At 56.5% G+C, this 23,392-nt stretch overlaps 2 protein-coding genes across 3 annotated transcripts; both read left to right on the top strand.

Annotated features, from left to right (window-relative positions):
• Positions 1-16: 16 nt before the first annotated feature.
• TEX52 (testis expressed 52) lies at positions 17-4,900 on the top strand (the record flags this gene model as incomplete). The annotated part of the gene is given in 6 exon segments (XM_081249109.1): positions 17-100; positions 1,199-1,363; positions 1,367-1,523; positions 1,526-1,748; positions 4,611-4,656; positions 4,658-4,900. Coding segments are annotated over 6 exon segments (906 nt in total). The 5' UTR covers positions 17-28.
• A 9,860-nt stretch (positions 4,901-14,760) lies between these two features.
• NRIP2 (nuclear receptor interacting protein 2) lies at positions 14,761-23,177 on the top strand. 2 transcript variants are annotated; one of them, XM_081249795.1, is made up of 7 exons: positions 14,761-15,025; positions 18,526-18,678; positions 20,104-20,186; positions 20,973-21,094; positions 21,315-21,367; positions 21,692-21,796; positions 21,931-23,177. In XM_081249795.1, exons 1-6 carry the CDS (start codon positions 14,837-14,839, stop codon positions 21,782-21,784), a joined length of 693 nt encoding a protein of 230 aa, XP_081105921.1. In that variant the 5' UTR covers positions 14,761-14,836; the 3' UTR covers positions 21,785-21,796; positions 21,931-23,177. The 2 variants fall into 2 exon arrangements, with proteins under 2 accessions (XP_081105921.1, XP_081105920.1); XM_081249794.1 differs by having other exon boundaries at positions 21,692-23,177.
• The last annotated feature ends 215 nt before the right edge of the window (positions 23,178-23,392 follow it).

The following is a 23,392-nucleotide window of genomic DNA, read 5'->3' as shown; positions in this document are numbered from 1 at the left end:
TGCCCCTCCTGCAGGGAAGCCCAGAAAAATGGCCAGCAACCTGCAGAGATCACCCAGAGGGCAGAGTGACCCATCCCGCATCAGAGAACCTTTCCTGAAGGTAGTGGGCGGGGCCGCATCTCTGCAGCTAACTTTCTGTACCACACTGGGTGAGGGGCTGTCCCCAGCCCCACCCCCTGCCTGCCCCCTGCCCTCCCTGGGGTGGGCCATGCTTTCTCCCGGGCAGCAGAGCTCCAGGCCCGTGAACCCTTGTCCTATGACCCTGTGCACACGGAGCTCAGGGCAGAGGAGAGGAAATGTCTGGTTATGACATCCAGACCCACCCCTGGGGTGTGCGTGTAGACATGACTTAGGGGACTGGGCCCAAGGAACAGGTGAGTTTGGGGGATCAGAAAAGTCCTAGGGGCAGGTGGGAAGCAGAGGCATTTGGAGGAGCCTCGTGTCCTGAGTGGCACAGACTCAGTGCCAGCTCTGCTGCCCTCACTCTGTGCCGTGGGCAAGTTAGTCACCCTCACATGCCTTGCTTCTTGCATCTTTGAGATGCAACAAGAGCACTTCCTCGCAAGGTGTGAGGGTTAAATGAGACGAGGATCAGTATTTCGCAAAGTGTCAAGTATATATCTGCCACCGTTTATTTCACGGGGGGTGGAGGGGCACCAGAAAGGAAAGGAAACCACATCTGGATGCTTCCTACACATGCTTGTGTCTTAATGAGACCTGAGGGGGATGCACCAACGACAGAGAAGCGCGGGACGGGAGGGGCCGGGGCAGGAAAGCACTGGCCCCATATTCCCTGGAGGATGGTTTCCCTTCTACACTCCGCTTGGAAGGGGCCTTTTCCCTCACACTACCTCAGGCCCAGTGTGCCTGGAGAGGAACCCCAGAGCCCAGGCAGGAACGGGGGCCCCAGGATGGAGAGGATGGGTGAAGGCAGAGAGAGGAGGGGGAAAATGTCAGTTGAGGAAAGAGCCTGGGAAAACAAAACCCAATAGATGGACAGAGAACAATCTATGGGGATGCGTGCAAACCATACCAAGCGGCCACGTGCTCTGGGCAAGAACCGAGAAAACGTCCCGTCCCCCCCCCCGCCCCCGGCCACCCGGTCCCGATGAGAATCTGGGTCTGGAGGCCGCTGGCAGCTTGTCCTCTCCAACCGAGGAGAGGCAGAGTGCACCCAGGCTCCCTTGTCTCTCCCTAGACGGTCCACGCCCACGAGACCCTCCTGACGCCCCGCACGTGGGCTCAACGCGAGTTCGTCCTCCCCAGGGAGTCCTCGGAGCTGCCTGGCTTCACCCGGCAAACCTACCACCAGCTGGCCCTGAAGCTGCCACCCTGCACGGAAATGAAGGCCAAGGTGCGTCATTGACTGGCCTGCCCTCGGAAGGATGCGGCCCAGCACACCTGGGGCTTCCACACGTGGCTGCATGTGGGACGTCTGCCAGCCACCTTCTCCGCCAGGCCTGACGGGCCCTATGACAGCAACGTCTGGCGCTGGTTGACGGATTCCAGGGCCCACCGCCACCCCTGGCAGAGCCCCCGGTGCCCCCTCCATCCTGGATGGGTCAAAACAGCTTTCTGACCTTAATCTCCTGTACTCCTCTCTTTCTGGACACACAGAGGAGGCACCAGGTGATTCTCAGGACAGTGAAGGAACTGAGAGAGGTGGGGAAGCTCAAGCTGAGGAGTGAAGTCAGGGCACCCCTGCTCGATGCCACCGGCAACGTCCTGCCCCCAAAGAACTTCAAGAAGAGGAGCTCCCTCCTCGGGGAGCCCACCCACCCCACCCGTGCCCAGGGGACCCCTCCCTCTTTCCGATTCCTCTTTCTGACGTCTTACCGTCCCTCCTCTGGTCACCTGAAAACTCAACTCTGTCCAAACGTAGCTGGAGGGACCGGGTGGAGGCCAGGGAATGACAGCCAGGGGAGGGGCTTGATTACTTAACGAAAATGTAGGGGAGACAGCTGTGTATTGATACTTGATGCCTGCCAGGCCCCAGGGATACAGAGAAATGTCATTCAGTCCCTGCCCTCAAGGAGCTTCTGAAAGGCAGGTACCGACACACGTGCATGGAAAGACAGCTCTCAACACCAGCCCACGTGTGCCAAGTGCCCAAAGCGTGAGACAGACAACGGGTGTTGTGAGGACGTCAATTATTAATAGAAAGAGCCGAGAGCCCGAGGCAGAAGCTTGGATTAAACTCCAGACTGTGTCACTTTGGCAAATTGTTTAGTTCTTCCAGACTCAGTTCCACGGTTGCTGAAAGATGGGCGGGGAGGGGGTGAGTGGTAAATGCCGTGCCCACCTCACTGCATGAAGATAAAGTGGGTGAATGGATACATAAAATCACTGTACCAAACAAAGACGTTATTACAGAAATTCAGAAGAGGGAGGGGTGGGTGTCGTCTGGAGCACCGCCCCAGGAAGGCTTCGTGAGGCGGGCTAGAGGGGTAGAGGCTGGGAGGGGAGGAAGCCTTCGGAAGCGTCGAGAGGAGGGGTGGCTGGTGTGAGCAGAGGCAGGAGTGTGGAGGGACTCTCCCTCCCTGCCCATCGCGGGCATGCACGGGGGCGTCTCCACTCCGCTGCCCTCTAGGCTCTGGCAGGAAAGAGGGAGAGGAATACAAAGCGTGTCTCAAACTCCAATCTCATTGACAGAAGCCCCAAGGGACTGGAGTGGGAGGCTGCGGAGGTGTTTAATCTTTAAAAGAAAAAGCCAACAGCTGGTGATTTTGAGAGACGATTACTAGGACCTCGACTTCTCTCTGCTGTCTTGCAACGCTGACCACTGACGGCTACTCCGTACTAACTCTGGACACACGGACGTGGGGAAGACTCAGATCGCTGCTCAAACACCTCACAGCCAAATGGTTCTAATCACTTTACTATATTACTTAATCCTCCCACTACTCTCTGAATAGAAACTACTATTGTCAACCCCCTTTTACAGATGGGGCATCTGAAACACAGAGAGGTCAAGTATCTTGCCCAAGTTTGCACAGCCAGTAAGGGCAGAGCTGGGATTTGAACCCAGGGAGCACAGCTCCAGGGCTTCATTCTTTTTTTTTTTTTTTTGTGGTAGGCAGGCCTCTCACTGTTGGGGCCTCTCCTGTTGCAGAGCACAGGCTCCGGACGTGCAGGCTCAGCGGCCATGGCTCACGGGCCCAGTCGCTCCGCAGCATGTGGGATCTTCCCGGACCGGGGCACGAACCCGCATCCCCTGCATCGGCACGCAGACTCCCAACCACTGCGCCACCAGGGATCCAGGGCTTCATTCTTAACCACCACGCTCCACCTCCCCTCCTGTCTGACCCAGGAATCAGACAAGTTCACAGCCAACATAATGCTCTATAAAGGTAGCAGGAGATAAATACAGTATCATCCACAGAAAGCTCAGCACAGTGCTCGGTGCACAGGAAACATGTGTGTATGGTGGCAGAAGCAGCCAGGCCCTGGGAGTGGAACAGAACTAGGCTGGAATCTACCATCACAAACTTGCAACACAACTTCAACATTCTTAAATTCCTTGAGCTTCACTTTCCCCAGGTGCGTATTGGAGATGTACCTAGTACCTTTCGGGGTATGGTGTCTGGCAGGGAGAAGGGGCTCAGTAAATCATCTCTGTGCGAGAAGGGTCCTGGTTTCGCTGGCTTGCTGCTGTAGCCTGCCCCTGGAGCAGGAATAAAGGAGGAGGTGGCATTGGAGCTGGACCTTGAAGGACACGTGAAGTCCACCAGGTGGCAGCAAGAGAGAGTGAGAGGGGAGGCCCACCCAGTCTTACGGCCCCTGCGGAGCACCTCTGGCGGGGCTTCAAATGAACCCCGTCTAGGAAAGTGAGAAAGCATATTCTAGCAAGAGGACCAGACAAGGCTTCAAGACGCTCATGATCTTCTCGGGGAAGTAGGACATTTACATGCAAACCCCACCTCCCTCCAGTCTGACAGTACGTTAGAATCACCGGGCCCACTTTAGAAAAATGTTGAGGTTTGAGCCCCACCCGGGAGAGTCTAACTTGCTTGGCCTGGGGGAGAGCCCAGGCACCGGTGTTTCTAAAAAGCTCCCCAGGGTGATTCTAACATGCAGCCAAGCCTGCAAACCTCTGATGTACACCAAAGTCAGCAAATGGGAAGATACCTGCTGAGCCAGGGCAAAGCACGTTGAACGATTTGCCAATATTCAACTCTGCTGTACAAACAGTGGACTTCCCAGTGTCGAACCAAATACCGCAGGTCTGCAGAAGAGCGAGCCGTGAGACCAGCGTCGCAGGGCAGCAGGTCAGAGCGGGAAGGGCTCCTGGACTGCGTTTATGGAGAAGCTGGGGCTTGGAGGACAGCTAGAATCTGGATGATCCCCTTACAGACTACATGTCCGAAGGACGGAAGATTGACCAACCAGATAACATGATTTCCCCAGCCTAACGCCAAAACGCACACACAGGGTGCAGGCCATTGAGCCTAGGTCAGTATCCAGGTGGGGAGAGAGCTGGAAGGGGCCTCCGCAGCCTGATGGCTGACAGCTGGCGGACGCAGCGTCTCCTCCCCTTCCGCCCCCTCCACCGCGCCCAGGTCTCTCCTTTGACCCCTGTCCTCTCCACACCCCTTCCCCCCCACACACAGGTACCGGCACATCTCAGCTGGTGGAATGTGTGAGCCTGGAGGCCTCCCAGCTCATGCCCAACCCACTTCCCAGTGATTTTGCCAGAAGCTGGCCCTGCCCAAACCCGCTGCCTCATTACCGGGAGAAGGCGGTCAAGTTGGCTTTGCTGCCCAGGGCGCCTCTGAGTCAGGACCTGGTGAGGGGTTACCAGACCCTGCTAGTGGAGCGGGTGGTCTTGCCCCTCCATTATCTCTCCAGGGCCCATCCTGGCAAAACCTTAGCGAGAAGGAGAAGACCTGGACACATCTAGAAGAGCCTCCAGATGGGTGGAGACCGCAGTGGGCATACAGACCCCCAAGCCCTTGTGTTCTCAACCAACGTACCTTCAGCAAGAAGGCCTGCGTGGCTGAAGGGTGCGGCTTCTGCAGAACCGAGCCTCCGCACCATCCTCCCAACTTCATCTGTACCCCAGGCTCCTGAAGACTCTACTGAAATTCTAATTTGTTCTGTCTTCCTTGGAGGACCCCTCGCGGCAGGTAGGAGCACTGGGGTGTGGTGGGGAGAGCAGAGGGAGATCCAGTTCCTGCAGACTGCCGAGGAGTGGGGAGGGAGAAGGTGTGTGTGTGTGTGTGTGTGTGCGTGTGTGTGCGCATGTGTAGGTGTGGAGGGGGAGAGGTGCTGCAAGACATGTGGCTCTCATAACCCATTTGGAATAAGACTGGGATTGGTCAGGATACAGGAACCTTCTCCCTGGACAATTTGACGTCTGGACAAAGCTCAGAAGCAAGTCTGCTGGGCTGCAGGTCGCACACAGGGTTTGGGGGAGCAGAGGTCAGGCCAAGGCTGTGCTGGAGGATGGAGAGTCAGGTCTGAGGAAGGCTGACCAGGCCTCGGAGGAGGGACAGGAGCAAAGTGGAGACTCAAGGTAACGGTGGGAGCAGTCACCCCAGAGCATCATCTTGGGCCTGGGCCCGTGCTGCTGCGGACCCCTCGTGCCTCAGCTTTTGCAGTGGGGGGTAGCGGCAGAGACACGTGGCCTCAAGTGGAGGCAGGTAAAGCGCATGGGTCCGCAGGGTGCTGGCCGGCTGGGGCGGAGAGTGGAGGGGGAGGGGCAGCGGGGAGTGGCCAGAGAGGGAGAAGCTGCAGGTGGGGCCCACCTCACCTCCCCTGGCCCCTGTCACACGCCATGTCGGTGACCTTCCCCATCTGGGCTTCTCTCGGCCTCTGCCCACTGCCCTCTTTGCCCACTTTCCTCAAGCTGTCAGCACCTGGGAATCAAACACCACCGGGGTTCCAGCCCTGGCGTAACCACTAAACAGCTGTGTGCCCTTTGGAAGGGTCCTTTTTCCCCTCAAGCTCTCAGCTTCCTCCTCTGCACAGCGGGAGCCACTAGGGCAAAAATAAATGGAATAAATAAAAGAAACAAGTGACGCACCTGCAAAGTGCCTGGCACAGCGTCGGCCCTCCATACCTGCAGCTGTCAATCATTACCTGTAGAATAAAAGTAATCAGTGGGTTGGACACGATTCAGCCTTATGGAGGAGTGAAGCACTAACACACGCAAAAATGTGTATGAACCTCGAAAACATGAGTGGAAGACGCCAGACACAAAAGGGTACATATCGTACGATTGCATTTCTAAGAAAGGTCCAGAGGAGGCGAATCCCTAGAGACAGAAGGTGAATCGGTGGTGGCCAGGTGCTGGGGAGGGGGATGGGGGCTGAGTGCTTCATGGGTACAGGGTTTTCTCTTGGGGGGGGATGAAAATATTTTGGAACTAGATAGAAGTGCTGCCTGCACAACATCATGAGTGAACAAGATACCACTGGATTGTATAATTTAACATGGTAAATGCTGGACTTCCCTGGCTGTCCAGTGGTTAAGACGCCATGCTTCCAATGCAGAGGACACGGGTTCAATCCCTGGTCGGGCAACTAAGATCCCATGTGCCACAGGGCAACTAAGCCCGTGGGCCACAACTAGAGAGAAGCCAACGCACTGCAACAAAGGACCCCACATTGCCACAACTAAGACCCAACGCAGCCAAACATAAATAAATAAATATTTTAAAAATGTAAAAAGATGGTAAATGTTATGTGAATTTCATCTCGATTAAAAATAATTATATAGGGCTTCCCTGGTGGCGCAGTGGTTGAGAGTCCGCCTTGCCGATGCAGGGGACACGGGTTCGTGCCCTGGTCCGGGAAGATCCCACATGCCGCGGAGTGGCTGGGCCCGTGAGCCACGGCCGCTGAGCCTGCGCGTCCGGAGCCTGTGCTCCGCAACGGGAGAGGCCACAACAGTGAGAGGCCCACGTACCGCAAAAAAAAATAATAATAATTATATAAATAGGGTAGGTATAGAGAGTTTCCAAAATTCCTCCTAGTTCCAAATCTACAATTCCACCATGGTCCTTCTCCTGGCCGCCTCTCCCTGTGGTGGGGAGATGGGTGGGGAGGCCCACAGCCAAGGGAGGAAGGAGAGTTTCCTGAGCGCTCCAGGGGAGGGTGGGGCTCGGGGAACGGGCCGTTCTCCCGCTCTAGATCAGCAGTGACAGTGACGGTGGAAAGGAGGAGGTCCCTTGCCTCAGATCCTGGCATGTCAGAGCGGGGCAGGCCTCTGGGAAACAAGCGTTTGGATGGTAAACCGAGGCCCAAGGCCGAGGCGATTTGCTCCGGGCCACAAAGCCAGGTTGTCCTTGCCCTCCTGGTACAGCCAGGGCTCCGGGGCCTGTGTTGTCATCCTGCTTCTGAGACTACTTGCCCATCATGCCTGGGTTTTGTCACCTCCAGCAAGAGAAGCCCAGGGCACACTTAGAGGGTTAATAGGAAGTTCTGGGGAGTGAGACGGAGGAGAAAGCCTCCCACTCTCCAGCCCGGAGCTGGGAGGGAGGGTAGAGGGGTGAGCTGCGCTTCCACAGACGCCGCCTTGCAGACCCAGACCCCAGACCCCCTCCCCTCCGCTGCCGGCCTCACGAGGGACTTCCACCCCCGCCTCCACCCTCAGGCCCTGCTCTCTGGGTGGCAGCCTCTTTCCTGCTGGCAGTCCTACCAGGGGCTCCCTTGTCCATCACCAGCCAGAGATGCAGAAGCAGGATTCCTGGAATTCCTGAACTCCACCAGGCCACGGAGCTCTGGGGACAACAGCCTCCATAGGTCCTCCTGGGCCTGGGGGCTCTTCAAGGCAATCCTCAGCCCAGCCTGCCCACAGCCATGGGCATCACCCCTACCCCACCCTCCCCCATCTGCTCAGATATGGAGTCCTCGGAAGCCTCTGCGGGGGGCTGGGGGGACCCCTGCAGCCTGGGCCCGCCTTCAGGACCTGCTCTCTCACCGCAGCTTTCTCAAGAAGATCTGAGAGGGAAGCAGGGCTGGAGCCCGCTTGCCGCATACCTCGCACCCCTAATCCTCCCAACGCGATGAGGCCCCAAGTGCTCTCCCTTTTAGAGACAGTCAACTAAGGCCCCCAGAGCTCTTAACCAGTTTGCTGTTGGGCTTCTCGTTCATACTTCACAGAGATTCTGCAGAAGACACGTTATTTCAGTTTTACAGATGAGAAAGTGGATTCCAAACTATTAAGCGCTCCACCCAAAGTCACCCAGCTAGTAAGTGAGCTGGGAAACGTGACCAAGCTTGTCCGAATTTAACATCCCGTGCTTGGTCTGCTTTCATCAATAGAGACAAATGCTCCTCCACCTTTCTGTGTCTTGGTGTTTTGTTTTGTTTTGTTTTTTGGTCACGCCACGCGGCTTACGGGATCTCCTTTCCCTGACCAGGGATTGAACCCAGGTTACGGCAGTGAAAGCCCGGAATCCTAACCACTAAGCCACCAGAGAACTCCCTGTGCCTTGGTTTTGCCACCCATGAAATAGGAGAAAAGCATCCTAGCCTCAAATATAAAAAGTGCTCCTAGCCTGGCAGTCTTTGGAAGATCTACCTCTTTGGGGTGGAGGTAGGGTGAAACATTTCAAAACTGGCCCTGGCCTTCTGGGACCCTTGCTGGAGAATTTTGGAAAACAGCTTCATTCCTGTCTTGAGCAGATCTGACAAGGCCAGAGGAGAAAGCCTGAAATAGAGCTGGCTGGCCTTACCCTCCGTGGGATCAAGGGTGCTGTTTGTCTAGCTCTGAATAACCCATTCTATGGGGAATATCCTGGGAATTTCCTTATGCGGCAGGGCTGCATGATTTCACTACATCAGATGAACTCTTCTCTCCGTCTCTAATATCAGGGACAAGAAATGGCACTATTTCACTTTCTTCTTAAAAAGAAAATGTGAAAGATATTTAAAGGCATGGAGGTTATTACAAGGAAGGTGGGAACCAGTTCATCTCCATCTGTACTGAGGTTTGGACAAGAGGGCAGGGATTTCGAATACAGCGACAGGGATTTAGATGAGACAGAAAGAACTTCCTGATAAGGCGGAGGGATGCTGGAATAGACTATGCCAGGTTCCAGGGGACAAGCTGTGAATCTATTTAGACCAGTGCTGTCCAAGAGAAATATAATGGAGCCATACGTGCAACTTTAAATTTTTTAGTTGCCATATTAAAAAAGTAAAATTAGGGCTTCCCTGGTGGCGCAGTGGTTGAGACTCTGCCTGCCAATGCAGGGGACACGGGTTCGTGCCCCAGTCCGGGAAGATCCCACATGCCGCGGAGCAACTAGGCCCGTGAGCCACAACTACTGAGCCTGCGCGTCTGGAGCCTGTGCTCCGCAACAAGAGAGGCCGCGATAGTGAGAGGCCCGCGCACTGCGATGAAGAGTGGCCCCCGCTTGCACAACTAGGGGAAGCCCTCGCACAGAAACGAAGACCCAACACAGCCAAAATAAATTAATTAATTAATAAACTCCTACCCCAACATCTAAAAAAAAAAAAAGTAAAATTAAACAGGTGATGTTAATTTTTATAACACATTTTCCCCAAAAAAAGAAAAAGGGACTGCCCTGGTGGTCCAGTGGTTAAGAAAGACTCTGCGCCACCAATGCGGGGGGCACGGGTTCGATCCCTGGTCAGGGAGCTAAGATCCTGCGTGTCACTGCCACACGGCATGGCCAAAACAAAAACAAAACCAAAACAAGCGAAAAACCAAACAGAACAAAAAGCACGTTTTACTGAACCCAACAGATCCAAAATATTATCAATATAAATAATGTAATCAACATAAAAATAATTAATGAGATATTTCACATTGCTTTTGGTATTGTTTTCAAAATCCAGGATGTATTTTACACCTATAGGATATCTCAGTTCAGACCGGCCACATTTCCACTGCTCAATAACCATGTGTGGCCAGTACCCGTGGCATCAGTCAGCACAAGCCTAGAATCACTAATGACGGACACCCCATGGCAGATCTGAGATGTAGTCTGGTTTTACCTAAAGGCAGAAAGTTCTCCAGAAGACCTGAGGGCCTATGAGGGTGAAGGCCGAGAAAGCGGTATCTCCTGGAGCCCTCTCAGCCTTCCTCGTTGCTGGAAACACAAAGACCCTTCGCCCTCTGACAGTTCCGAGAACCCACTCGGCAGGGCTCTGGGTTCCCTTTCAGTAGAGGAAACCCTGACCCCTCGGGTCTGTCAGATGCAGGGTTTGGTGACTTGTTAACCCCAGTGAGTTAACGCTGTCTGGGAGAGCAAGGAAAAGGGTTCCGTCCTGGGTGGATGAGTAGCTCTGTTCTCTCTACGTCTTGCTGGTGTGAATGACTGGTCACGGGGTGGCGGGGAGCCGGGCCGGACAGGGGGGATGGAGACCTACCCCGTCCGGGGTGCAGTGTGGGAACGTCAGCCCAGGCCCAGGCTAGCCCGTCTTGCCCCCCTCCGCGGCATCCCCTCCAGGTCCCAGCATGGCCCTCCCCCTCCCCTTGTTCTCATCCTGCACGATGTCATGTGTCCCCCACCCCACCGCTCTCCCCTGCTCTGTCCTCCAGCACTCAGCACTACCCAGCATCACAAATGGTCTAGCGTCTGCCTTCCTCTTTTGGATGTGAACTCCATGGGGGCAGGGGCTCCGTCCGACTCCCCACTGTACCCCCAGGGCCTGGCTCAGTGCCTGACACACACAGTAGGGGCTCCAAAAATATTTTTTGACTGAGTGAAAGGAAAACTTGCTATAATTCAGAGGAGAACCAAAGCAGTGAGGGAGCCATATCTCACACGTCCATTTTCTTCTCACAAAATTTCTGACTTTGGATCCATTCGCTTCAACATCGATGGGAACTGCAAGATGAAATAAATGAGAAAAGTTACAGATATTTCCCAAGCGTCTCGGAAAGGAAAACCTCCAGTCCTTCTCTTCCTAAGAATCCAGATGGTTTAATCTTCCTGAATACCGTCCTGGGAAGTTTTCTCCCTACGTCTCATGATTAGAGCTCAGTGTAGTTATTCCTTGTGAACGAATCGGTTTGTTGAACTATACAACGGTTAGGTTAGAAAATGATGAGGGGAAGGAAGAGAGGTGAGTTATTGGCAAAGACGCAGACAATCCAGCTGAGGATATAAATGGGCCACAAAACATGCCCCAGCATTCTGAGAAAGAAGAGCTCAGAGCTCTGTATTGCCAGAACATTCCCCTCGCAAGAACTCCCTGCAACGTGGGGGAAAGCACGGATTTACAAAGGAAGAAGCCAAGGAACACGAAAAGCAAGAGTCTCCTTACCCCTGAGTGTGTGGGATGATGAGACAGCAAGTGAGACAATATTAGTGTGAGTCACAGCCACAGGGACCAGCTGGGCCTCTTCTGCAGCTGCACTCCAGAGGATGGCATTTCCTGAGCACGACGGGTTCCCAGGCCTCGTCAAACCCCCTGGAAAAGAGGTGATGCTGTCCCCAAGCTCACCCCATCCGAACCGCAAACGCCCAGGTCTCCCTTCCACACCACAGGAGCACCTGCTCTCCCCTTGGGTGCAGTCCCCGTGCTGGGACACCCATCCAGGTGGTCAGCCCGGCCCGAGGCAACGTGGCTAAGTGCCCAAGAGTCGCCTCATTCTTGTTCACCGACAGCGGCACTCCTCCAGAGAGTGCATTAATAAAGGACTCTTGGGGCTTCCCTGGTGGCGCAGTGGTTGGGAGTCCGCCTGCCGATGCAGGGGACGCGGGTTTGTGCCCCGGTCCGGGAGGATCCCACGTGCCACGGAGCGGCTGGGCCCGTGAGCCATGGCCGCTGAGTCTGCGCGTCTGGAGCCTGTGCTCTGCAACGGGCGAGGCCACAACAGTGAGAGGCCCGCGTACCGCAAAAAAATTAAAAATAAATAAAATAAAGGACTCTTGAAGATCTTGAAGACTTTTCAAACCTAAGGAATGGCTGGCTGAGAATAAGGTTGGAGGAGATGCCTTTCGGCAAGGGGCCTGCCCGGCATCCTGGTACGCGGGGCACTGGCTGATCGGTCCACGCACGTGGTCAATCCTACTGAAACGACCAGGGAACCCAGTACATGGCAGTGGGTCCTCTTCGACCTCTGTCCCAGGCAAATGTGCGGGTAATAGGTGTCAAGGCACAGGGGTGGGAGGGAGCTGGAATATTCCACTGACCCTGGCTCTAAAGGACGCCAGGGTCGGGGGTGCTGAGCTCGGTAAGTGGAGCCACACTAGTGTTTGGTTTTCAGTCCACGTTCACCTTCCACAGCGTGCTTTTGCTTCGGCAAAACGGAGACTGAGCAGGACTCGGGAGACAGAACCAGAGGCTTTGACTCCCAGCTCTGCCACCCGATACCTGCATCTGGGGCGAGTTGTCTAAGTCTTGGTGTACTCGCTTCCTGGGGCTGCTGTAATGAAGCACCACAGCCTCGGCTGCTTAAACAAGACAGATGTGTTGCCTCACGGTTCCAGAAGCTGGAAGCCCAAGGTCAGGGTGTGGGCAGGAACGGTTCCTTCTGAGGGCCGTGGGGCACGATCTGTTCCAGGCCTCTCTCCCGGCTGCTGGTGGTTTGCTGGTGACCGCTGACCTTCCTTGTCTTGAGATGCACGGCCCCATCCTCAGCCTTCATGCTCACATGCTCCTCTTCCTGCGTGCGTCTCTCTCTGGGCCCAGATGTCCCCTTTTAATAGGGACACAGTCATGCTGGAGTAGGGCTACGCTGATGACTTCATCTTGACTTGATGATCTCTGTAAAGACCCTATCTCCAAATAAGGTCACATTCTGAGGTCCTGGTGGTTGGGACGTTAACATATGAATTTGGGGGGAACACAACTGAACCCCTAACACTTAGCTAGTTTCCTCTTCTGTAAATGGGTATCGTAATACAATTGCAGTGGTTATAAAATGCCTCAAGAAGGCATGTGGGGGCTTCCCTGGTGGCACAGTGGTTGAGAGTCCGCCTGCCGATGCAGGGGACACGGGTTCGTGCCCCGGTCCGGAAAGATCCCACATGGGGCAGAGTGGCTGGGCCCGTGAGCCATGGCCGCTGAGCCTGCAGTCCAGAGCCTGTGCTCCGCAACGGGAGAGGCCACAACGGTGAGAGGCCTACGTACCGCAAAAAAAAAAAAAAAAAGAAGGCATGTGGTCCGCAAGACGCCAGTGGATGTTGGCCTTGTCCGAATGTGCAGGTGACTCCGAGCCTCCTGGATCAGACCGCGCCCCGGGGAGCAGGGCCCAGGTCAGGACTCACCCTGTGAGTGCCCAACACATGTCAGCAGGACCGTGGCCAGTGCTTGCTGATGACGGTGAAGACAAAAGGCTGGAGAGAAAAATCTGATGGCAGATATGCCAGGGCTATAAAAATCTGATACCAAGTGTTGGCGAGGACATGGAGCTGAGGACCCCTGGGCGCTGCTGGTGGAGTGCACGTTGGTACAAACACTTTGCAGGGCAAGTTGTGTTGAAAGGAAGAAGGTGCATACCTGATGCCCCAGCAATCCCACTCCTGGGTATACACTCTAGAGGAATGCTTACACGTGTGCCCCAGGAGATGGGTGCCAAAATGTTCACAGCAGCATTGTCTGTAAGAACAAAGCATGGAAAATAACCTAAATTTCCTAAATGTGTTGTATTCACTGGAGAAATACTATACGGCGTTAAAGTGAATTACCTAGAGCTAGACATAGCTCACAGGTGAATCTCACTAACAAACTATTGAGCAAAAAAGAGCAAACTGCAGAAGAATCTCTACAACGGGGCATGCGAAACGAAACGACACACTGCATAGAATACACACATATGTATGTGCATAAAGAGAGGCATGAGGGAATTCCCTGGCGTTCCAGTGGTTAGGACTCTGAACTCTCACTGCTGAGGGAGGGGGGTCCATCCCTGGCTGGGGAACTGAAATCCCACAAGCCAAGCGGGGAGGCCAAAAAGAAAAAAAAAAAAAGAAAAAGATGTGAGAAATACCAGATTCAGGAGGGGATGTTAGCTGGGGAGGAGGGGCCCACAAGGAGCTTCAGTTATATTTGTAGCAGTTTTTTTTTTTTCTCTTTTCTAATGAAAAGAGAAAAAAAAACTTTATAACTTTCTGCATGCTTGAATTATAACTTTTTAAAAAAGAGCCAGGACTCAACGAGCCTTACATAAAGGAGAGGAGGAAGCTGGGGCCCTAACTGCAGGGAGATTCAGAGCTGCTCTTGCCAGCCCTGGAAGCCAGAACCCAGCGTAAACCCAAAGGATGCTGAAAGGTTGAGGCCCAGGACGCGGGGAGGCTCCTGCCGAGGGGGAGGAGAGGAACGGGGACACTGTGATGCTGCGCCTCTCTGCTCTGAGCCTAGTGCTGGCCTGCGTCCCAGCCCCGGGGCTGCGGAGAGCCCCAGGTGGAGGGCACGGCGGGGCAGCCCAGGAGACACACGCCCAGGGACGCGCGCCCTGCATCCCACACAGGCCCCGAGCACGCGGGCTGCCACCTCCGCACACTGACACACACTCCCTCTCTAACAACCTGGCACGGACACCTTGACAGTTTACAGCACAGATACACCCACCCTCTCAGCCCCCCCCCCCACACACACACACTCATACGCACCCCGCCGCCGCCCACTCCGGCCAGGACCCAGGAGCTGCGAACCAGCTGCAGCCCTGCCAGCGCCCCCTCTCCTCCAGGGCTGGGTTTTTCCAGCCGGAGCCCCGCTCCCTCTACTGCACGCTCTGGAAATTGGTGTCTGACGTCGCCGCTCCTGCACGTTATTTATTTACTTCCTCTTGTCTTCCCTCCGCTGAGGCCCTCCGGTTGGGAGAGCTGCAGGCAGAAAGCTGCCGGGTGGAGGAAGCAGAGAGGACAGTGGGCAAGACCGCTCAGGAGCCCCCGGCCCGCCCGCGGGGGGCCATGAGCGTCCGGCCGGACGCCCCGAGGGAGGAGGGAGATGCCGGGGACAGGGGACAGGAGGCAGAGCTGCAGGGCCAAGCCAGCAGCCGGCGGCGCCAGCACAGACAGGCCACCCGGTTCCTGCACAAGGACTCGGCCGACCTGCTCCCCCTGGACGGCCTCAAGAGGCTCGGCACCTCCAAAGACTGGGTGAGGCTGCCCTCCCCCCCCACCCCCGGGGGGCCGGGGTCCCTTCTCTCCTCTGCGGGAGGGTGCAGACCCCAGCCTCCAGCTGCCCCTCCCTGCCCACGGGGAGGGGAGAGGCAGCCCTGACTTGTGGGTTCACCTTGACCTTTCCCGGCTCTTCACTGGGGTGTTCCCACGGCTTGGTGGCTCTGGGGGACCCTATCTATTGCTCAGCTTCCCCAAAGAGCCCCAGGCTTGTCTTAGGGGGGAAGAGAGGAGCACTGGTTAGAGCAGAGGCTTGTGGGGCCCTGGAGCCCCTGGAGCAGTCGTTTACCGCTGGGCCCGGTGGGTTCAAGGTCGCGATTCCCTCCTCTGCCTAAGCCACAGGTCCCCTCACACCGGGACTGGACCTTCGGTGTCCCCCGCCCCATCCTTGCCAGAACACCAGGGTTTCCCACGGCTTTTGCCTGGGCGTCGGGCTCCTGAGGGCCCCCTTGCTCCCTGCAGGCGCAGTGGCCCTTCCAGCCTCCTTTCCTTCCATCCCCTGCAGCAGCGTGGCCTCCCGAGGGAATGGGGTCAGGGAGTGACACCGAGGGGTGGGTGAGTCAGGGGACAGCTGCATATACTCACTCCCCTCTGACAGAGGGAGGGGCTGAGAGAGTGGCCTTCCTCGGAGCCAGGATGCTTGGGTTCAGATCCTGGCTCTGGCACTTAGCAACTCAGGCAAGTCACTTTATGTCTCTGAGCCTTAGTTTCTTCATGTGTTATGAGGATAAAATTAACAGGATGCACCTCCCAGGGACGTAAGAGTTACATGAGCTGATACCTGTAGAGGACTTAGAACGGTGCCTGGAGAATTGGGGGCTCTGTCCAAAGGCTGCTGTCCCTCCAGCTGCTCTGACTATTCCACTTAGCCTGAGAGAGAAAGTAAGATCCACAAGGTCTGGAGAAGACGCGGTGGCTCTGGCCTCCGGCTCACAGAGGACAGGAGGGCTTCTGTAGAAGGGTTGGGGGTACTCTGTCCGGTCTCATCTCCTGGGCAGGGAGTCTGGGAGGAGGCACTCCTGCCACCTGAGGTGTAGGAGGCCATTTCCAGGCCACTCTGGCAGCCCCTTCTCCCTGGAAACCTGGAGCCAAATGCAGCCCCGCACTGCATTTCCTGAAAGAGCCCTACCTTTCCACATTCCTCCCAGCCAAATGTTCACCCTCCAGGAGCCCGGCCCAGCAGCCCTGCAAGGGGAAAGGCGACCAGACTGAGATTTCAATTCAGAGAACCTCCTTGCAAACAGCCAGCACAGCTGAGAAACAGACGGAGCAGGGAAGCAGGTTCTTTCGCTCAAAGTAGCTAGGAAATCACAGCCTCTGCCCTTTGCGGCCCATCTCTCATCCATCTGCCCCTGGTGAACAGGCTCTATTGACGCTGCCGCCCCAGCATGGCAGGTCCAGCCTTCTGCCCTCAGGACCTCCCGGACTGACATGGAGCAGTTACCTTGCGTGGCTCTGGGAGTGCAGACACAGCATTCGGGGGCCTGAGCCTGCCTCCCTCATGGGACAGGTGGGAGGAGAGCTGGAAACCACAGAGCTGACCTTCCCAGCCGCTCCCAGAGCTCGCTGCTGCCCTTTTCCCAGAGCTGGGTCTCCTGCTGGCAGCCTGTTGGCTGGAGCAGCCTCAAGGGCCTCATTAAGCCAAGGGTAGCAAAACAATCCCAGGCTCCCCAGGAGAGAGGGCAGGTGGGGAAGCATGTGTGGAGCCTGGAGGGACACAGTCATTCTTCGGTGAGCATTTATGCAGTGCCTACTGTATGCTGAGCTGAGCCCTGTGACGCAAAGAGGAATTAGATACAGACCTGACCTCAAGGGCAGATAACAGCTTTGAGGCGCGTGACAAAGGGGGCCACGGGACAGGACGCTGCCCCCGCCTGGTGTGTGGAGGCAAGAGTGGGAAGAGGTCAGACGGGGCTTCTTGGAGGAGGTGGACCCTGAGTGAACTACAGCATGCACTTGGAACCCCAGACTTAAAACAAAAGCCTCTCTCCAAATAAAGAGTAGTTCCGGAGCCAGTGGCCCAGTCTGGCCTAGAGAAGGGTGAGAAGAGGAGTTTCAGAAGGAGGCGTGTGCAGCAGAGGCATGGGGGCGGCGGGCAGCCTGGTCCAGGCGGCCAGAGGGGGCGCTGGGGCCCGATGAGCACAGCGGGGGCGGGGGGAGATGAGGCAGTGGCCGGTCACCTCGGCTGTCACCTCCAGGTAAGCACGGTGGGGAGGGGAGGGCTCTGATGGAGTTTAGGCAGGGGAGTGACAGGCTTAGTTTGACATGTCGCTTTGCGCTTCTCAAACTCTACCGTGCACAGAGGTCATCTGGGCTTCTTGTTAAAACAAGGTTCCAGGGCTTCCCTGGTGGCGCAGTGGTTGAGAGTCCACCTGCCGATGCAGGGGACATGGGTTCGTGCCCCGGTCCGGGAGGATTCCACACGCCGCGGAGCGGCTGGGCCCGTGAGCCATGGCCGCTGAGCCTGCGCGTCCGGAGCCTGTGCTCCGCAACGGGAGAGGCCACAACAGTGAGCAGCCCGCGTACCGCAAACAAAACACAAAAAACAAAACACAAAAAAACAAGGTTCCAGTTCAATAGGTCACAATTCTGCACTTCTAAGGAGCTTTCTAGTGATGGTAAAGCTGCTAATCTGAGGACGGCACTTGGAGTAGCAAGAGTTTCAGAGACTCCCAGGCTTTGAGCAGGTGGATTTGAGACACGTTCTTACGGACTTAGGGAGGCGTCCCAGGGACTCAGGAGAGCTGTGCTGAGGTGTGGACGAAGCAGCAACAGAAAGAGAGGTGAACTGTAAATACAGGAGGTGAAGCTGGCAGAATTTAGAAGTAACTGGACGTGGCGGGGTGGCTTCAGGTGAAGGGCAGGGAGGATGACACCCAGCTTCCTAGGTTGTTTGTTTGTGTGGCCACACCTCGCAGCTTGCAGGATCTCAGATCACTGACCAGGGATGGAACCCGGGCCCCGGAAGTGAGAGCGCAGAGTCTTAACCACGGGACCACCAGGGAACTCCCCCAGCTTCCTAGTTTAGATTTGGACTTTTTTTTCTTTTTCGTTTGTTCTTGTTACTTTGACTTCTTTTCATCACACCATCAACTCTGGGATCTGCATCCCACAGAAGGATGAGGTCAGAGGAAGAAAAAAAGAAAAAATGTCTCCAAGAATATGTGTTGTAGACTTGAGACAGAATTTCCCCCCAGCATCATGCGAGTGCCTGAAATGTCCCGTCTGTCTAACCGAGGAGAGACCCTTCCCCCCTCCCCATCTCTCCATTACTGAGCAACACATTGGGGTCCTGGAAAATGGCATGATTTGATACTGGGACTAGCTCTGCTATAATGATCTGACTGCTGGGATCCTTGGGGAAGCTCTCACCCCTTCTTACTCCCAGGAGACTCAGGAGGAGGGCGGGGCTGAGGAGAACGGCCTGGGATTTGTAAAGTGAGGGAACTGAGCATCTGCATGTTTTGTGATGGAAGCAGCAACCGCATAATGTGGTCCAGAGGCGTCTGGTGGAGGGGAACCCGAGCCGGCCTCAGGGGGAGCATCCCTCGGTGCAGGCCGCGATCCACGGCCAGGAGAGCAGGAGGAGGACCAGCAAGACAGAAAGGCCAGCTCTTCTGGTCAACTGCAAGGTGAGACCCCCCTCCTGGGCCTGCTCCCCTCACCCACTCTCCCTTCTGCCCCAGTGGTGAAGGAGGGATGGGGGAGCCCTCTCCCCAGGCTGGGCCACAGACTGGGATCCTCCACGTCCTTTGCTTCCCGCCCCTCGCCACCCCGTCTTTCCGAGGTACACACAACTCCCTTTCCTTGAGCAAAGTATCATCTTTTTTTTTTTTTTTTTTTTTTTTTTTTTTTCTTTTTGCGGTATGCGGGCCTCTCACTGCTGTGGCCTCTCCCGCCGCGGAGCACAGGCTCCGGACGCGCAGGCCCAGCGGCCATGGCTCACGGGCCCAGCCGCTCCGCGGCACATGGGATCCTCCCAGACCGGGGCACGAACCCGTATCCCCTGCATCGGCAGGCGGACTCTCAACCACTGCGCCACCAGGGAGGCCCCAAAGTATCATCTTTAAACATGAGTGTGCTCCACACACAAACGGTGCGCACGTGTGGATAACGCAGCCCCCCCGCGAAAGCTCACGTGCTCCAGATCACAGCCTTGTCATCCCCGGAGCCAACGCCGAGCCGTTCCCTCCCTTCCGCCCGTCTCTGCTCCGTGCTTCCTCTGCCTGTCATCCTAGGTCCTCGTTCTCCGATCCTTCCAGCCTCAGCCATCACTGCCTCCGGGAAAGCTCCCCTGACTTTCCCCATGGAAGAGCCTTTCCTCTGGCTCAACTTCGAAGGCTCTAGACTCACAACCCACAGCCTTCACGCTCTCCCCCTGCACTGGTGACCCTCCACTCCCCCGCTGCCCCTTCCACGTGCCCACGCACAGCACACCTCAGCAAACAGTGTGGAAGGAGGAAACAATGTGTTTTGCGGTATCCAAGAGCAAACCCAAACGTGTGTTTTTATCTAAAAGGAAGCGACCTTGTCTTCCTTTGCCTGCGGTGGCGAATCTGTTCCCCACATCTCATTTCCTAACCAGGTACTGCGGTCCCCCCATCCCTCCTCATTCCCACCCCCGATTCCTCTGACAGGAGGCCCTTGGCACTGCTCTCAACAAGCACAGGCACAGACCTACACTGCGGGGTCGAATCCTCCCCAAAGTACGCTCTCCCCGCCTGTGGCTTTACTTCCTTTCTTGATTCCGTATCTGACCCAGTTCTGCTCAACTGTATGAGTCCCATAAAAAACACCCTTAACTCACTTTCTGTGGGCCGGAGGCCGCAGTCAGCGGCTTGTGGGATCTCAGTTCCCCGACCAGGGATTGAACCCACGCCCTTGGCAGTGAACGTGCGGAGTCCTAACCACTGGACCACCAGGGAATTCCCAGCCCTTCACTCATTTCTGCAAGGGACCCATCAGGGGCTGGGAAAGGTGACAGAGCCAGTCCCAACCCTTTCTCCCCCCTACCCCGTGGGGACTCACGGAGTCCCCTCCCCTCCCCCCTTTCTCAGTGCCAGGACCAGGTTCTTCAGGTGGCCGTGGACACGGGCACCCACTACAATCAGATCTCCGCTGGATGCCTCAGCCGCCTGGGGTAAGACGGGGGCCCAAAAGAATGGGTAGGGAGGGGGCTTCTTTTTGGGGTGATGAAAATACTCTGAAATTAGTGATGGTTGCAGAACTCTGTTGTCTACTTTATTTTTATTTATTTATTTTTGGCTGCGTTGGGTCTTCGTTGCTGCGTGCGGGCTGTCTCTAGTTGCGCCGAGCGGGGCTACTCTTCGTTGCGGTGTGGTGGCCTCTCTTGTTGCGGAGCACGGGTTGTAGGTGTGCGGGCTTCAGTAGTTGTGGCACGTGGGCTCAGTAGCTGTGGCTTGCGGGCTCTAGAGTGCAGGCTCAGTAGTTGCGGTGCACGGGCTTACTTGCTCCGTGCCATGTGGGATCTTCCCAGTCCAGGGCTCGAACCCATGTCCCCTGCATTGGCAGGTGGATTCTTAACCACTGTGCCACCAGGGAAGTCCCTCTGTTGTCTACTTTAAAAGGGTGACTTTTGGAGTTCCCTGCTGGTCTAGTGGTTAGGATTCAGAGAGTTCACTGCTGTGTCCTGGGTTCAATCCCTGGTCCAGGAACTGAGATCCCATAGGCCGGATGGCACGGACAATAAAAGAAAAAGGGTTACTTTCACAGTATATGAACAGTATCTCAGTAAAGCTGTTACTTTTTTGAAAAGAGTTGACAGGGGCTCTGGCAGAGAAGACAGGATTTAGACCCCACGTGAGTCCAGGGTTGGCTGAGAACCCAACGCATGGCGGGGAGGGACACTAGCGGACTACCAGCGTGGGGGGCTGTGGTGGCCATAAGCCTTGCTTCCCGACCACAGGTTAGGGAAGAGGGTCCTAAAAGCCCCAGCTGGGGACCTGGTGCCTGGGCCCCCAGCCCAGGTGGAGCAGCTGGAGCTACAGCTGGGCCAGGCAACCGTGGCGTGCTCGGCCCAGGTGGTAGGTAAGTCCCCTCTCCGTCAGCATCCCCGCGTCTCTGCTCTTGCAGCTCTCCCTCCTGGGCGGGGCGGAGGCAGAGCCTCTCAGCTCCTGCCAGCACAGGCAAGGTACCCCCAAAGATGCTCTGATTATCCCCAAGGTTCTCTGGCCTGGGGTGGTGGGGGGAGCAGAGAAGGGGCGAGTGCTGACCAGAGGACAGCAGCATTCTCAAATGGTTCCCGCAGATGTGGAGAGTCCTGAACTCTGCCTTGGCCTGCAGACCCTGCTCTCTCTCAAGGTAAGGAGGATGCTCGTGCTGACACCCACACCCAGGGCCTGACCCCGAGGGCTGGGAAAAAGAGGTAGGGGGCATGGGTGTGGAAGCATGGGCCAGGCTCCGATGAGAAGGACTTGGAGATGTAGAATTTCACCCTCGATCCTTAGAGATTCCTTATTTGTGAAAAATATGGAGAACTGGGTCCCTCCGTGATAGCGGTCCAGGTGAATGGAAACAGGGAAGAGAAAAGAGCAGGGTGCTGTGAGAAGGCAGAGGGGAACAAAGCAGCGTGGCCGGGAGAGGGGTCACCTGCCCAGGTGAGCTCACTGTCCCCCAACCTCACAGTGCTGCATTGACCTGGAGCACCGCGTGCTGCGGCTGAAGGCCCCCTTCCCTGAGCTGCCTTTCCTGCCTTTGCACCAAGAGCCGGGCCAGTGACCGCTGCCCCAGGTGGTCCCCAGGGGGAAGCTCCTTGCCTGAAGGGAAGAGCCATGGGGCGGTGGGGCATGACTAGAGCCAGGTAGCTGGGACAGCTGGGTCTGTCCCTCTTGTCACCACCCTGACCCCACTGTCCCATTTCCCAGTCGGCCACACTCCCCTGCTTCTCAGCACCTGCCCCATCCACCAGGAGGAGTGTTCCCTGGAGAGGGCCCGCGATCTCAGGGTTCTGGTGTCCCCGTCCTCTCTCATCCCCCCCGTCCTAAGAAGAGCGGAGCTAAATCAGCACCACAGAAAAGGACATCAGCAGAGCGGGGTCCTGGTTGGGCCCCTGGCACAGCAGGGGGTGGCCCGAGTCCAAGGCTGCAGCCCGCTGCTGGCCGCTGCCTTCCCCGTCCACCCCAAACACCGTCGAGGCCTTGACTCCGCGTGGCTCGCCTCACAACTAGCCCGCCCCCCTCCCCGGCCCGGGCCCCTGGCCCTGCTGTGTCCACTTCTCTGATCTGCCCACAGCTGAGCGGGAGAGAAACGGTCACCACAACAGTAGAGGAATGCCTGGCCCACGAGGGCCGGGGGTTCCTTCATCGGCTGCCTCTTCTGGGGCTGCAAACGTCTGAAGCCAGTTATTATTTGATGCCCTGCACAAACCTTGGGCAAACCTCTACTATTTACTCCAGATACCTACCCTCCACCTGCTTCCTCACCCACTGGGCATGTGTGGAGAGCCCTGTGGGGAACTGCCCCCCAAGGCAGACAGGATGGTGGCGTTGCCAGGACCCAGACTTAACCTGACCAATATTCCTTATTTCTAGAACTATCCACTTCATTAGACCTTCTTCCCACCCCTCATCTCTGGCCTCCTGAGCTTGAACTGGTTTTTTCTGGCATCAGTGGCTACCCACCCCCCGACCCCCACCCCACCCCCGGCCCTGAGTCCAGCAAAGACACAAGGAGGCTTTGCTTCCTTCCCTGTGAAGAGCCCAAACCTCAAAGGGCCAGGCCCCCGGGTGCCTTTCTGGCTGGTTTGAGTCTCTCATATGCTGGACTAGGGGGAGAGGAAGACAGTGGTATAACTCACCCGACCAGGGGACTAGGACACTCGGGTCGGAATCAAAACCCTGAGCCTGCAGTAGATGAGCTCTGAGCAGACCCAGGACCTGCCGTGACCTCTGGCCACGCCTCTCTCAGCTGAGTCCTGTGCACCCAGAGGAGAGGAGAGGGGCCACTGGCACAGGTGTGACGGGCCCCTCGGGCCGTGCTCCTTGAGCCCTGCTCTCCCGGGCCTCGCCCTGTCCCCCTCCCTCTGCCTCCTTTGCTTCTGCAATTGCAGACCCAGGCCCAAGGAGGCCCTCGGCTCAGTGGCTTCTCCATTGGAATAAACACATTGGTCTTAGCTCGCGTCCTTCTCTGCCTCTCAGACGCTGAGTGATCCCTCTGTCCTGGCTCCCTTACAGAAGGAAATGGGAGTGCGGACATGCCGTCGGGCTGACCTCTCTGGCTGGGGTCACTGTAACTGACAGCAGTGGCTCTCCAACTCCTCTGAACACAACTCAGCAGGAAGTGTGTTCTACGCTGCACTCAGTACACACACGTGCACGGACACATGCA

This window comes from Mesoplodon bidens (assembly GCF_964165515.1).
Source record: "Mesoplodon bidens genome assembly, chromosome: 11".
Classification (NCBI taxonomy): Eukaryota; Metazoa; Chordata; class Mammalia; order Artiodactyla; family Ziphiidae; genus Mesoplodon; species Mesoplodon bidens.
Note: the sequence above shows the minus strand (reverse complement) of the source record. Positions and strands in the feature narration are given on the sequence as shown.